Genomic DNA, 13,290 nt, shown 5'->3' on the forward strand with positions numbered 1-13,290 from the left:
GCTTTGTAAAGGAGGGGGTAAGTTAGGCGCCTACATCGGTAGGCACCATTTATAAAATCAGGACCACAGGCACCTGGAGGTGAAGCAATAGAAGTCCTGAATATTAATCCATATCCTCAAACTTTGCTCCTTAACATACTTACAAACAGATTAAGTAAAAGTACATGGCTTCTTGGCACTGCACATACTTTTACATGCATAAACCCAAGTACAATTTTCTAAAAGCCTTTTGACTACACCTAGTCTTGTTCCCTTTCTCTCTCTTCTCTCTTTTTTTTTTTTTTTGGGGGGGGGAGGGGTTGTTGTCAGGAATGGCTCCAAAGACCTGGAGATGAGCAGATATTGTCCTTCTTCAGAAAAATGGGAGTAGGGGGAAAGCTGGTAACTCCAGTGGCCTCAATTATACTGCTGCTGAGTCATGCACATATTTAAAAAGATACTGTACTTGTAGAAATGTTTTCTCATTCTCCCAAAAAATATGAGTAACTTGGGAATCTTTGACTGTCTCATAATGATTTACTCCTGTGCAGAATTTCTTTTTTTTTTTTTAAGTCAAGGTATTTTTATTGAAATTTTTGAGAATATAACAAGGCACAGAAAAATAAACTGTATTTCAAAGATCACACTCGTGTACAATTTCTTGATATGGTCAAATTTTGTATAATAAATGCTTATGAGAATTAGTTTGACAAGACATACAAACCCGTTCTAGCCTGTAATAAAAAGAAAAGTAAAATGAAAGCCCCTCTCTACAGCTATCCCTAAATTAAGATGAGGATGTCTTTCTGTGAATTTCAGGTGAGTCTTTATATTGGGGCGGGGGGAGGTCTTACATTTCCCCTAACGTGCCTCAGAGTCAATACTGAACTTTTGAAATGTATCCAGAAGGGAACAATTTTTTTTTTTTTAAATATAGATTAAAAAACATAACTTGAACTGTCAACAGTACATTTTGGCATATTTTCTCTAGTAAATAGCTCTTATTTTTAATATTTCTTAGTTTAAAAATCTGTCATTTTGGAGCTCCAACCAACCAGGACTTTCTTCTGTGGTATTCTTAGGCTATATTTAAAAGATCCCCGCAAAAGATAGCCAAGTATGCCTCCAATGGTTATATTTTGTAGCATACCTGAATACAGCGGAACTCTCTCCAAGACAAGGAGCTACTGACTGATGGAATCGAAGTCATAGCCAGTATGGCCAGAAGAGCAAGTCCTAAAATTCCCAGACAAATGTAAATTTCCATCCTCCAGACATCATCTTCAATCCAGGCATTCTCTTTTCCCTGCTTCACCTAGGAAAAGAACAAGCTGATTCTTTCCTATAGGCATAACACATAGTAATGTTAGGACCTCAATAGACTATTAAGTTTTTGTAGCATATTATTTGTGGGAGGGACCTTTTCAAAAGGAGGTTCAAGTCTTGCATGTATTTTCAAATAGGATATAGCCTGTTTGAAAATACAAGAGATGGATGCCCATGTTCTGGAAACGTCCAGCATGAACAACTATTTTACAAACTGAAAAGCCCAAATTTTGAACAGGGGACAATAAGGGACACAGACATCCATATAGCAGCATTCTTAAAACACGGCCATGCAGATGTCCATGCAGAGCAAGTCAGCCTAGTGATTAGTGGACTGTAAGCCTTCTTAGGAACAGAAAAATACCTACTGTACCTGAATGTACACCACTTCAATAGCTTTTAGGCTTGCAGGTGTCATATTTAGGTACAATAGGCTTTTTTTTTGTTTGTTTCTGGAGGGCTCACAGTTAAAAAGAGTTGAAGTAGGATTAGGACCTAGGTCTCTTGCTTTATTGTCCATTGCACTGACCACAAGGCTACTCCTCAGATCTACTTTTTACTGTTAAGTAGACTCATAACACCTGAAGCTGTCAAAAAGCCTGGTCTCACCTTCAGGTTTCATTTTCAGGGGAAAAGGAGGGACAATAATCACTGAGGGATTAGGGAGGTTCACAGTTAAACTGTGAACTGCTCTGAATGCTTGGGTTGGAATCTTTGGTGGTCAGTTGCTCTATATGTACTCTTCAGGATATATGAACTCCTGAGGAAGGCTAGTATTGCCAAAACACAGACTGTGTTGGATCCTATTATTCCATTGCACATCGCCTACAATAGAATACAGTTGCCAAGCTATTACTGGACTTTTATAAGAAATGCTTTTTGATATATTTTCCCGCATTCATATGGATACTGTGTATTTTTTTTGTTCCACTGTTTTTGCCTCCCTAGACCAACCCCAAACATGCCCTCAAAACATCTCTTGCTATCTGGATGTTTTGCAGTGTTGGACATCCCTATTCTGCCTTTGCAAAATTGAGATTTGGACATCTGAAACAGATGGCTGTCCATTTCAGCCTTTTGAGACATTTCATATGCTTTGAAAATGAGCACCATAATAATCACACTATTTTACCCTATCAGGATATTTAATTTCAAAATATGTTACTTCCCATTCTAAGCAATCATGAAATGTTGCACCAAAAATATATGACATGATATTCAAAAGACTAAACATGATCATATTTTAGCCATTTTATGCATCAGCCAGAGTCCCTGGAAAAAGCAATTATGTTAGGAAAGGTTGAAGAGAAAGAGCGTGTGAAAGACCAGCAATAAGATGGATTGACACAATCACAACAATAATGAATGCTCCATTGAGGGGAAGATTCTTTTCTTTGACACTAATGTAGCAATGTTGGTTAAAGACAATTTACGTAGTTCTGAAAAGTTGAAAATCTGGAAAATGGGATTCAAAATTGTAATTTAAGGATCCTTAATTTTCCAGAGTTCCACTGGTGTCTCCATATGATATGTTTGGTAGCAGTGATCATCATATGGTATGGTTCAAGCTAATATGTAAAAGCTAAAGCCGACAGTGGACACACAATACTCAAAGTTCTGGATTTCAAGCATGCTGATTTTGGAAAATGAGAGCGTTCCTAAATAAAGGGATATGAGGAAAGAGCTTGGACTGTGGTCCAAGCTGAAAGGAGCTATAAAAATGGAAACTGAACTCTATGTAAGGAAAGTTAATACAAATTAAAAGGAAAAGGAAATTATGGTTCTCTTAAACAGGTGACTGAAAAAATAAAGGCAAAAGAGGCAGCATTCAGGAAATACAAAGGAACTCAAGAAGAAGAACACAGAAAAGAATACTGGATAAAACTCATAGAAGTGAAGAGAGAAATACAATTGGTGAAAGCACAGGTGGAAGAAAAAATGGCTAGAAATGTAAAAAGAGGAGAAAAGACTTTTTCAGGTATATTAGAGAAAGGAGGAAGACTAGAAATGGAATTGTGAAACTAAAAAGATGCTGAAAACTGCTATGTGGAAAGTGATGAGGAAAAAGTAGATGTACTAAACAATACAATCCAAATCTGCAAGGATTCTATGCAGATTTGGAAGTTACATTATTAGAGTGGGAGGTGGTTTAGGGAGGAAGGGATGAAGAGCATAGAGTGGTTATAGGGAGAAGAGGCTTTAGTTTCTTCCTGAAGTCAAGGTATGTGGTGGGTTGTCTTAGTTGTATTGGTAGTTTGTTCCAAATGTGGGGAGCTTTGTATTTGAAGGTAGCCTCAAACATCTTCTTCTGCTGTATTTTTTTGGAGGTGACAGGAGGGGTAGTTTGAAGTGTGTTACACGTGCATTGAAAAAGGAATGTGGGACTTTGATAGCAGATGTTAGTCCTTCCAAGTTTTCTCCATAGATCGCTTGTGAACCATGCAGGCTATCTTGAAATGGATTCTCTTGTTCATCAGTAGCCAATGCTGTTGTTTTAATAGTGGACTTACCCTTTCGTATTGATTCTTTTTGTGAATTAGCCTTGCTGCCGTGTTTTGTAGTACTTGGAATCTGTTGCACTAGTGTTCTGTAATATCACCCATAGGCAGCTTTTTTGTTTGGGGGACCCCCACAAGCTCCGCCCCCAGATCCTGCCCAATCTTTGCCCCCACAAGCTCCAGACCCTGCCCCTATAATAGTACTAATTGTAATACCATTTTTTCCATTCATTTTTCATATATATATACACAATATAATCTTATTAACAATGCATAATGGTTAACCACAAAATTAAACTACACACATATGCTTCTCAACATTCATTCCTACCAGAACACAGATAACCCCTATGCAAATATGGGACCACAAACTAAAAGTGCTAATATATATAAATGAAACCCTAAGATTTAAGACTCTGCATGCAGTACAACCCCAGAGAAATAGAAACAAATGCATTTCTTCCTTAACAATATAAAATATAGACAGCAGATGTAAATTTCCAAAATTGGCACAATTCAATCACTAAATTGAAAATAAAATCATTTTCCCTACCTTTGTTGTCTGGTGATTTAATTAGTTTCTGGTTGGACTTCCTTCTGACTGTGCATCCAACATTTTTTTTCTTTCTGCCTCCTGCATGCTTCCTCTCTTCCAGACTTCATTCCCTTCCCCAACCAACATCTCTCTCTGTCCCTCCAATATGTGTCCCTCTCTCTCCCTCCTCTATTATGATCTTGCATCTCTCTGTTCTTCCTCAGGGTCTTTCTCCTTCTGTCTCTTTTGACTGTACCTCCCATAGTCCAGCATCTGCCTCCCGTCTTTCCCCTTTGGTCCATGCCTCTCTCTCTCTTTCTCTCTTTCTGTCTTTCTTCTGCTTACAATCTCTCCCTCCCCCCTGTCCTATTGGCAACATGTCTCCCTCTCTCTCCCTCCTCTGTTATGATCTTGTATCTCTCTGTTCTTCCTCATGGTCTCTCCCCTTCTGTCTGTAACTCCCATAGTCCAGCATCTGCCTTCTGTCTTTCCCCTTTGGTCTTTCTTCTGCTTAGAACCCCCTCCCCCATCCATCCCCAGCATTTGTTCTCCTTTCTTCCAGGTCTTTCTCTGCTTCTCTCTCTCGCCTTCCTTCCTCCCTCCATAATCCATGGTCCATAATCTTTCCACCTCTCTGCAGTCTCTTTCTCTCTCTTCCTCTATACACTCCCAAGTCCAACATCTGCCCCCTCTCTTCTGCCTCCTCATTTGTTTCAGGTTTCTCCCTCTCTCTATCTTCCTTCTGCTAACATTTTGAGTCCTCCCACCTTTGATCCAGGTCCTTCTGTCTCTCTCACTCTCTTTATCTTCCCCCTCCCCAGGGCCTGGCATCTCTCCTTGGTTCAGGGTGTTTTCCCTCTCTAGTCCAGCATCTGCCCTGTCTTCCGTTCAAGTTTCTTTCCCGCCCCTCCTCACGGTCCTTTTCTGTCCCTGCCCCAGGTGTCCAGATCCAGCGTCTCTGGCAAGCCCCATCCTGCAGGGGGACCTCACCTCCGCTGCTTCCCGCACCCAGCGAGAGTGGTAGTTTTCTGCGCTGGGACCATCACCGCCATTTATCGAGGACCAACGTTTAAAACTAATTATGGCAGCCTGTAGAGCAAACCTAGCAGGCTGCCGTCTCCAAAGCATGTTCCCTCTGCCGCGGTCCCACCCCTCCTCTGACATCAGGGGTGGGACTGTGGCAGAGGGAACGTGCTGCGGAGACTGATGGCAGCCTGCTAGGTTCGCTCTGCAGGCTGCCATAACTAGTTTTAAAGGTGAGACTAAGGGGGAATCTGGAGGTCGCTGAGGGGGAAGCTGAGGAAGAGAGGCTCCTGGTCCACAGTCCGTGAGGCTCAGCCGCAGGAGAGAGTGAGAGAAGGGGGCTGGCGCAGTGCCAAATTTTTGGGAGGCCACGGCCCCTTTGGTCCCCCCCCATTCTGATGCCTATGATGCCACCATATAGTGAGTTGCAGTATTCCAGGTGGAGTATTTGTACAGATTGTGCTACTGTCTTGAAACTGGTCTCCATTAGGATTGATCTATTTGCCCTCAGCTGTCATCTTAAAGAAGAATTATTTTTACTAGAGAGGTGATATGAATGTTGTAAGTTAAGTCTGAGTCAAGTGTAACTCCCAGTACTTTAGACAAATTTTCTATCTTTAGCTTCTCACTTCTGGATAGCTCTAGTTCTGTGCTCGGTAGTGAATTATAATCTCCAAACCATAATATTCTTGTTTTAGATCAGTGGTCTCAAACTCAAACCCTTTGCAGGGCCACATTTTTTATTTGTAGGTACTTGGAGGGCCTCAGAAAAAAATAGTTAATGTCTTATTAAAGAAATGACAATTTTGCATGAGGTAAAACTCTATATTTTATAAATCTTTCCTTTTGCTAAGTCTTAATAATAATATTGTAATTTATAGCTAGAGAGACATATGATAAAGAAACTGTTTTATTTTACTTTTGTGATTATGATAAACATACCTAGGGCCTCAAAATAGTACCTGGAGGGCCGCATGTGGCCCCCAGGCCACGAGTTTGAGACCACTGTTTTAGATGTATTTCGCTTGAGGAAGTTATTCTTTGTCCATGTAATTAGGTCAATAGTGGTTTTCAGGCAATTTAGAGTTATCGAAGGACTCTTTGGCTATGCAGAGAATGAAGATATCATCTGCATAGGAGAAGATATGAGCCTGGGTTGAGGGTAGGTTATTTCCCAGTGTACTAGATAGATGTTAAATAGAGCAGGTGTTATTGATGAACCTTGCGGGACTCCGCAATTGGCCTACCATGATTGAGATCTCTTGTCTTCCTTCCAGACTTCATTTGTTCTATTTCTTAAGAACTATGAAAACCATTATAGCACCATGCCTCGTATTCCTAGTTTGAGAGAGTGGTCTACTGCATCCAAATGCTGCAGATATATCGAATTGTAATAGTATAGATTGTTACTCAAATTAATGTCCAAAATAAGAAATCAACTCAGCAGAGGCAAACAGAGATTCGGTGCTGTGCCTTGGTCTAAAGCCATGTTGTGATTTGTGGAATCCATCTGTTTGGTCTATAAAGTTAGATAGAATTTTGTGTAAGCACTCAACTAATACAAATACTTCTGTTCTGTGTTCAGAATGAAAAGTACAGAGAAGGACCTTGACTGTCCAACAAAAATGTATATGGGAATGGAGTAGATATCGCACCATTCTCGGAAGTGGTTATGAACAACTGGGAAAACTAAGGGTTCCTTTTACTAAACTGTGTTTGGGCATTAACGAGCGGAATAGCGCATGCTGAATTACCGCGCAAGCTAGACCTTAACGCCAGCATTGAGCTGGCGTTAGTTCTAGCCATGTAGCGTGCGGTGTAGCACGCGGTAATATCCTGCGTGCGCTAAAAACTCTAGCGCACCTTAGTAAAAGGAGCCCTAAAAGTAGACAAAGCCTTGAGACTAGATCAGAGCCATCCTAGAGAATTGAGGGAATTTTCTAGGTAGTTAGCAGTGACATTCTGCTAACTGGCTAAGCAACTGCACAAAGTTAGGACAGCAAAACAGCCACCTTAACTTTAAGTGGTGAGTTAACTGGGCACTGGTCGCAATGGTCTGAATACTGGTGGATATAACTTCTGGGTCAGCAGTTGTATCCATATTCAAGGCCCCCTTTATGTATAAAATGCAATAGCTACATTTTGATCATTAATTACAATTTAATGTCCATTAAGCAAAAGAAACTTTAATAAATTACTGGTTTTAGTTTATAAGATACATCAAAAATTAGGGCTCACATTGATTAATCGTGAATTTTTAATCGCATAAAGCGTCCCCTTCACATTTCCTTCTATACTCGTACATTGGCAAATATAGACAGAAGTAAATTCTCAGAACCGATATGTTTTAATTACCAAAATGAAATAATTTTTCTTACTTTTGTTGCTTGGTGATTTTATTTTTCTAATAATTTGTTCTGTCTTTAAAATCACCAGGCAACAAAAGTAAGAAAAATTATTTATTTTCATTTTAGTAATTTAAACATGTCGATTTTGAGAATTTACTTATGCTGTCTAAATTTGCCATTGTAGATGTACAGAAGGAAATGTGAGGGGGGGGGGGCGCTTTATCCGATTAAAAATTTTAATCACGATTAATCGATATGTAGCCCTAATCAAAATATTTAATCAGAAATAGGCTCATACCTGTTGATATGCCCAGTTCAGCAGCTTGTATCTGTAAGACCGTCTCATAGGATAACTCAAGCTATAGAGTGCATGTAGTACAGCTGTGAAAAAGCTGAGAAGTCCAAATTGTTTTCTTGATAACATCCATGTGTGCAACCACTGTGGAAACCTCTTATACTTGGTACCATAGTGAAGCTGAAAACATGCTGCTAATATTCCTGGTAAATAAACCAATGTCAAGAGAGAGATTGAAGTCACAGGCAAAACTTTGTTTATGACCAGGATGGGAATTTTATAGAACATATTCTTATTGGCTGTTACAAAAGGGTGAAGTACTTCCCTTAGAAAAGTGTAAATAAAAGTTATCACTGACAGCATAACTGCAACCTTCACTGGCACGTGCCATTTTGGAAAGAAGTCATGTTTACCGTTTCGATCAGGAGGACCTTCAGTCACCTTACAATTGAACTCTTGCTGAAAATGGAAACGTTCAACATCAGAAGTGCTAGTGACTTGAAAATCCATTTTCTAGGAAAAAAAAAATAATAATAATTAAAAATTTTAAAATAAAATAAGGACAGTCATATGGTAGAACTTAACCAGAGTATCTAGCATGGCTGTCTTCAGTCCATGAATGAAAGCTAGGAACAGATTGTTCAGATTACACAATAATATATTAATTTCCTTTCCCAACATAAGGAAGTTTCATTTATCTGTAAAATCTTTGGGGCGTTTTTTGTTTTTTTTTAACCAAAATGTGTTAGAATCTGGGCTTAACACATGGTAACAGGGGATTTTATCATCATGTGCTAAGCCCCGATTCAACCCAGCACTTTTGTGAGATTTTTTAAACAAATTTTTATTGCAGGTCATGTGCTAATGTTGCCATTAGTGTATGCCATGGCATCTGCATTGAGCTAACACTGGAGGATTTATCACCTATTAGGAAGTCTAAGTGCTCCCAAGGTAACTCAGCATTAGCCAGTTAGTTTGCATTAAGCATAACGAGCTAGCTGGTTTAATGATTCCACACCCACTCTCTACCTATGACATGTCCCCTCCCTATAAGTGTGGGTTAGCACATGCAAACATGCAATATACTGCAAATGAATCTATTGCAAAAGTAGTAGCTGAGAAGGTAAGGAAAAAGAGATTAGCTTTCATAAACTACAAAAGATCATGGAAAAGGGAAGACAGGCAAAAATATCTGGAAAAGTTAAGGAGAGGCTGGTCAAGTAGTCAGGAAAGCAATGATGGAAGAAAAAAATAGTCGACATGGTAAAATGGGTGGGGTCAGGGACAAGTAATAGGAGGAAGTTTAAAAATGGTATTGTAAGACTCAAAGGTGAAGGGGAGGAATATGAAGAAACTGATAAAGATAAGGCTGAATTGTTTAACAAATATTTCTGTTCTTTGGTCACAGCTGAAGTGCCGGGAGTGAGACCGCAGAAGACAAAAGCATATAGGGATAGAGTCGAGGTAGACCCTGATCGATTTTCAGAGGATTATGTTCGTGATGAGCTAGATAAACTAAAAGATGGACAAATCAATGGGCCGGTGGTATATATCTGAGGGTACTGAAGGATCTTAGGGAAGTTCTGGCGGCTCCGCTGGCTGACCTTTTCAAATGATTCTCAGTGGTACTGGACAGGGTGGATTTAATTTACATCACTAGCCAGAAAGACTTGATTTAAATCATGGTTTTCTACAGACTCATTATTCCTGGTATAAATCTTAATATTTACAACCAGATGTTATCAGAACAGTTCACTGCAGAGTTCCATCTAACATCTTATGGGAGCGTTAGCTTGGTTCTAACTATTCTTTTCAGAGCTGCTGCTACAAAATGATTGTTATTAAAGTATTTAGCATTTTCAATGACAGTCTTTATTTCTGAAGCCTTTGGGTAGGAGGTGCAGCAAATGAACACTGCAACCACATGTTATTAGCTTGGTATTCTCTTCTTGCTCTTCTAAATTTTTTCTCATCTTGGATATATTTGCAGCCATTGTCTGTGACTAAACTGCAGACTAGACATTTGAATTTTTGTTCACATTATAGCTTTTGTTGCTACTTCCTGTAAGTATTCTGTTGTATGTGCATTTCCCGAGACATCAATTGTTTCTGCATGAAAGACATTCTCTTCTTCTGTTATACAATACAAGTACATATAACAGAATCATTGTGGACATTACTCCACCCATCAAAAAAATTACCAAAAAATGTAACACATTGCATGAATATACAGTCTCATGCTACATAATTAAAAACTAAAGTATGTGTTATTGTCATTATAAACACACAATGCATGTTAGGTACATCATATACCTTAATAACTACCCCCATTTATGTCTGGAATTTTTTCCTTTGTGCTGCAAAAACAATGTTTGGGTGATTCCTGCATGGAAATTTTCATGCACCTGCATATTCCATAGGTTAGAGGACAAGCTTTCATTATGATATTACCAAGAGGTTGTTACATTCCATATTTCTCCCAAAATCCACTTTCAAAATTCCATCTTGATCTGATTCATGATCATCATATGTTTTGCTTTCCATCCCAGATGAACCGTAATAAAGGATGAAATAGATTTTTGTGGCTTAAAAAAAAAACCCTTTTGTTTCTACAGCAAGTTAATAATTTTTGGAATATACTCACTGGTTTTAAGAGGTACTCTCAAACTGTGCTAGGACCATGTCTATGACTGATCTTCACGAAGTGCACCTATCCTTTTTGGACCTACCATAAAGTTCTCACTATTCTCTTTGTGCTCAAAAGCAGAAGAGAAAAACAGAAAAGTCATGAGGCTCTGTGTGAGAAGCTTTTTGGCCCATCGAAGTCTGGTGCATTGACATTGGCATCAGAAGTATTGATCTCTACAGCTTCAGGAGCAGCTCCAGACACTGAGGCTGCATCAGCATAGAGGAGGTCTCCCCCTGCTTTGATGTACAAGAGGTTGCTGAAAAGTTCTCAGCCCAAAAAGAATGACGTGGATATGGTTCAAACATCTGAAACAATGTCAAAACATAGAATTTGTTTCTGCAAATTGGCACTTAACACTCTTTTCAGCTACAGTGGCAAAATAACGCTCAGAATTTAGGAAGTTGGTTGGTTGGGCCAAGAACTTTTCAGCAACCCTTCGTAAAGCATTGGTAGTGCCTGTTTGGGCCAAACATCATCAGACCCTACACTAAAGGCTCACAAGGATGCTGCATCATCCACTCTCCAAAGAACCAGAAGCTTAAGAACCAATGCCTCTGCTCCTCATGGCAGGGATGCTCATACTATGGAGTCTTTTGGGAGGAAAGAGTTTCAGGGCTTGATGGTCATTTCCTGCATCCAGTTCTACCGGCTCTACATGAGCATCAGCTTGAAGGGCTTGGTGGGCGGCATAACGGAGTTTGTGGATACTCTGTCTCCAGAGAAGGCCACAGAATTCCATCAGCTAGCAGTCAAGCAAACAGAAGGAATGTCTCATTTTCGATGCTTTTGACATGAGATCCAGACTGTCTTAGGTATTGGCATGGGCAAACTTTCATAGCTGCATGTTGTTTCAGACCTGGATGGAGCCTGCAACTCAAGAAAAGCTGATGGACATTCCTTGCCGAGGAGACAATCTTTTAGGGACAAAGTGAAAGAGGTTGCTGACCTCATTAAAGAAATGGTCTAACACCATAATGCCCCTGTCTCAGCCCACTCCTCGGAGTTTATTTTACTGTGCTGAGAACATCAGGCCTGATTGCTGCAGTCTGAAGCCTAAAGGGGCGGATGCTGTCCCCTCCCCAGAACATCTCCCGACCCTTCAATCAAGCCCCCACCAAAAGGTCCCTCACTATCCTCTTGGACCTACCAGCCCACTACCTGGTAGTCCAGTGGTCTTCAGGCTGGAATGATACCTAGTTGCTCCCTTCCTGCGCTGGCCCATAAACCACTGGGCCACAAGGTAGTAGGATGGCAGACCCAAGAAGATGGTGGGATCAGCCCTTTAGGCAGACTGGATGGGCCATTTGACAACTATCTGCCATCATGTTTCTATGGAACCCAGAAGCATTGGACTATTGCATTCAGGCTCAATGCTCATGTGCTGCTGGAATGCAGCTTTTGATGTGGCTCACAAGCAGCATTATTCATTTACCATGGAAGTCAGCAATCTATGGGACGATTATACTGTAGGTTGGTTACTCCTGTAGTAAATCAAGATGTGGTAAAATCTCACCCTTTATTGCACCTTGATAACTTCAATCTTTAAAAGAGGTGCTTCAGCTTTTTCTTACTTTATAGAAATATTTTTTCTCTCCCTTTTTCTTATATCTTTTCATTAATAATTAGATCCCCATTTATGGTATGTTTGAAATATATATAATATTGGGTTTGTTTCTTCTTATTGGTGCTTTAGTGCTTTTGATGCTACTACAGTGGAATCTTGGTTTACGAGCATAATTCATTCCAGAAGCATACTTGTAAACCAAATTACTCGTATATCAAAGTGAGTTTCTCCATAGGAAGTAAGGGGAAACTCGCTTGATATGTTCCCACCCACCCCCACCCCCAAGGCCAGCGACGCTGCTCCACCCCCTCCCGAGAACTGGCATCGCTCCCCCCTGCTCGCGAACTTGTCCCCCCTGCCTGAACAGCATTCAGTCTTACCCCCCATCTGGCACCAGCATGCAGCCCAGAGGATGTGCCGGTGCAAGAAGTTCCTGCCGCTTGCCTGGGCCTTGAGCATCTGTGCATGCTCAAGGCCTTCTGGTTCTTGCTCTCTCCGAGATTCTCGACAATGTGGTTCACTAATTCACGTGGTCATGACGTGCTGCTTAGTAGACCAGTTCTGCAGGAGAAGGTCCACGAATTGGCTAAAAAGCTAAACAAACCGGATTTCAAGGCAACAACTGGTTAATTCTGTCGTTGGAAGGCTTGCAATGGTATTGTCTACAAGCATATACACTGAGAAGGATGCTGATGAGCTGGCTGCTATCTCTGGATTTCTGAAGTTCTGCCCTGTCTTATGTAATTACAAACCTAACGACATCTACAACTATGACGAAACTGGGATTTATTAGCGTGCAATGCTAGATGGAACATTGGCACACCATAAGGAGACAAATCTCTGGCAGCAAAAAGGCAAAAGGATCAAATTATGATGCTGGTCTGTGCAAACATGACAGGCACTGACAAGTATAAATTGCTCATCATTGGAAAAAGCAAGTCACCAAGGTGTTTTTGGGGATCAGCGAATATCAATGTCACATATGATGCAAACACTAATGGGTGGATGACATCAAATATTTTTTGTGAGTGTC

At 40.3% G+C, this 13,290-nt stretch overlaps 1 protein-coding gene and 1 long non-coding RNA gene across 9 annotated transcripts in view; one reads left to right on the forward strand and one right to left on the reverse strand.

The window, feature by feature from the left end:
- The window catches only part of LOC117354205, a 187,597-nt gene that overhangs the window by 63,940 nt on the left and 110,367 nt on the right, over nucleotides 1-13,290 (forward strand). The gene's annotated exons all lie outside the window — the stretch shown is intronic.
- The window catches only part of STEAP1 (STEAP family member 1), a 185,690-nt gene that overhangs the window by 49,792 nt on the left and 122,608 nt on the right, over nucleotides 1-13,290 (reverse strand). For 6 of the 8 annotated variants that reach the window (XM_033931259.1, XM_033931258.1, XM_033931257.1 and 3 more), the window contains 2 exons: nucleotides 8,008-8,517; nucleotides 1,130-1,294 (listed from right to left, as the gene is read on the reverse strand). In XM_033931259.1, coding sequence (XP_033787150.1) covers nucleotides 1,130-1,294; nucleotides 8,008-8,514 — 672 coding nt within the window. In that variant the 5' untranslated portion in view covers nucleotides 8,515-8,517. The remainder of the gene's footprint in view (nucleotides 1-1,129; nucleotides 1,295-8,007; nucleotides 8,518-13,290) is intronic. The other 2 variants (XM_033931263.1, XM_033931264.1) reach the window with 1 other exon arrangement.

Source organism: Geotrypetes seraphini, chromosome 2 (genome assembly GCF_902459505.1).
Source record: "Geotrypetes seraphini chromosome 2, aGeoSer1.1, whole genome shotgun sequence".
In the NCBI taxonomy this organism is placed as follows: Eukaryota; Metazoa; Chordata; class Amphibia; order Gymnophiona; family Dermophiidae; genus Geotrypetes; species Geotrypetes seraphini.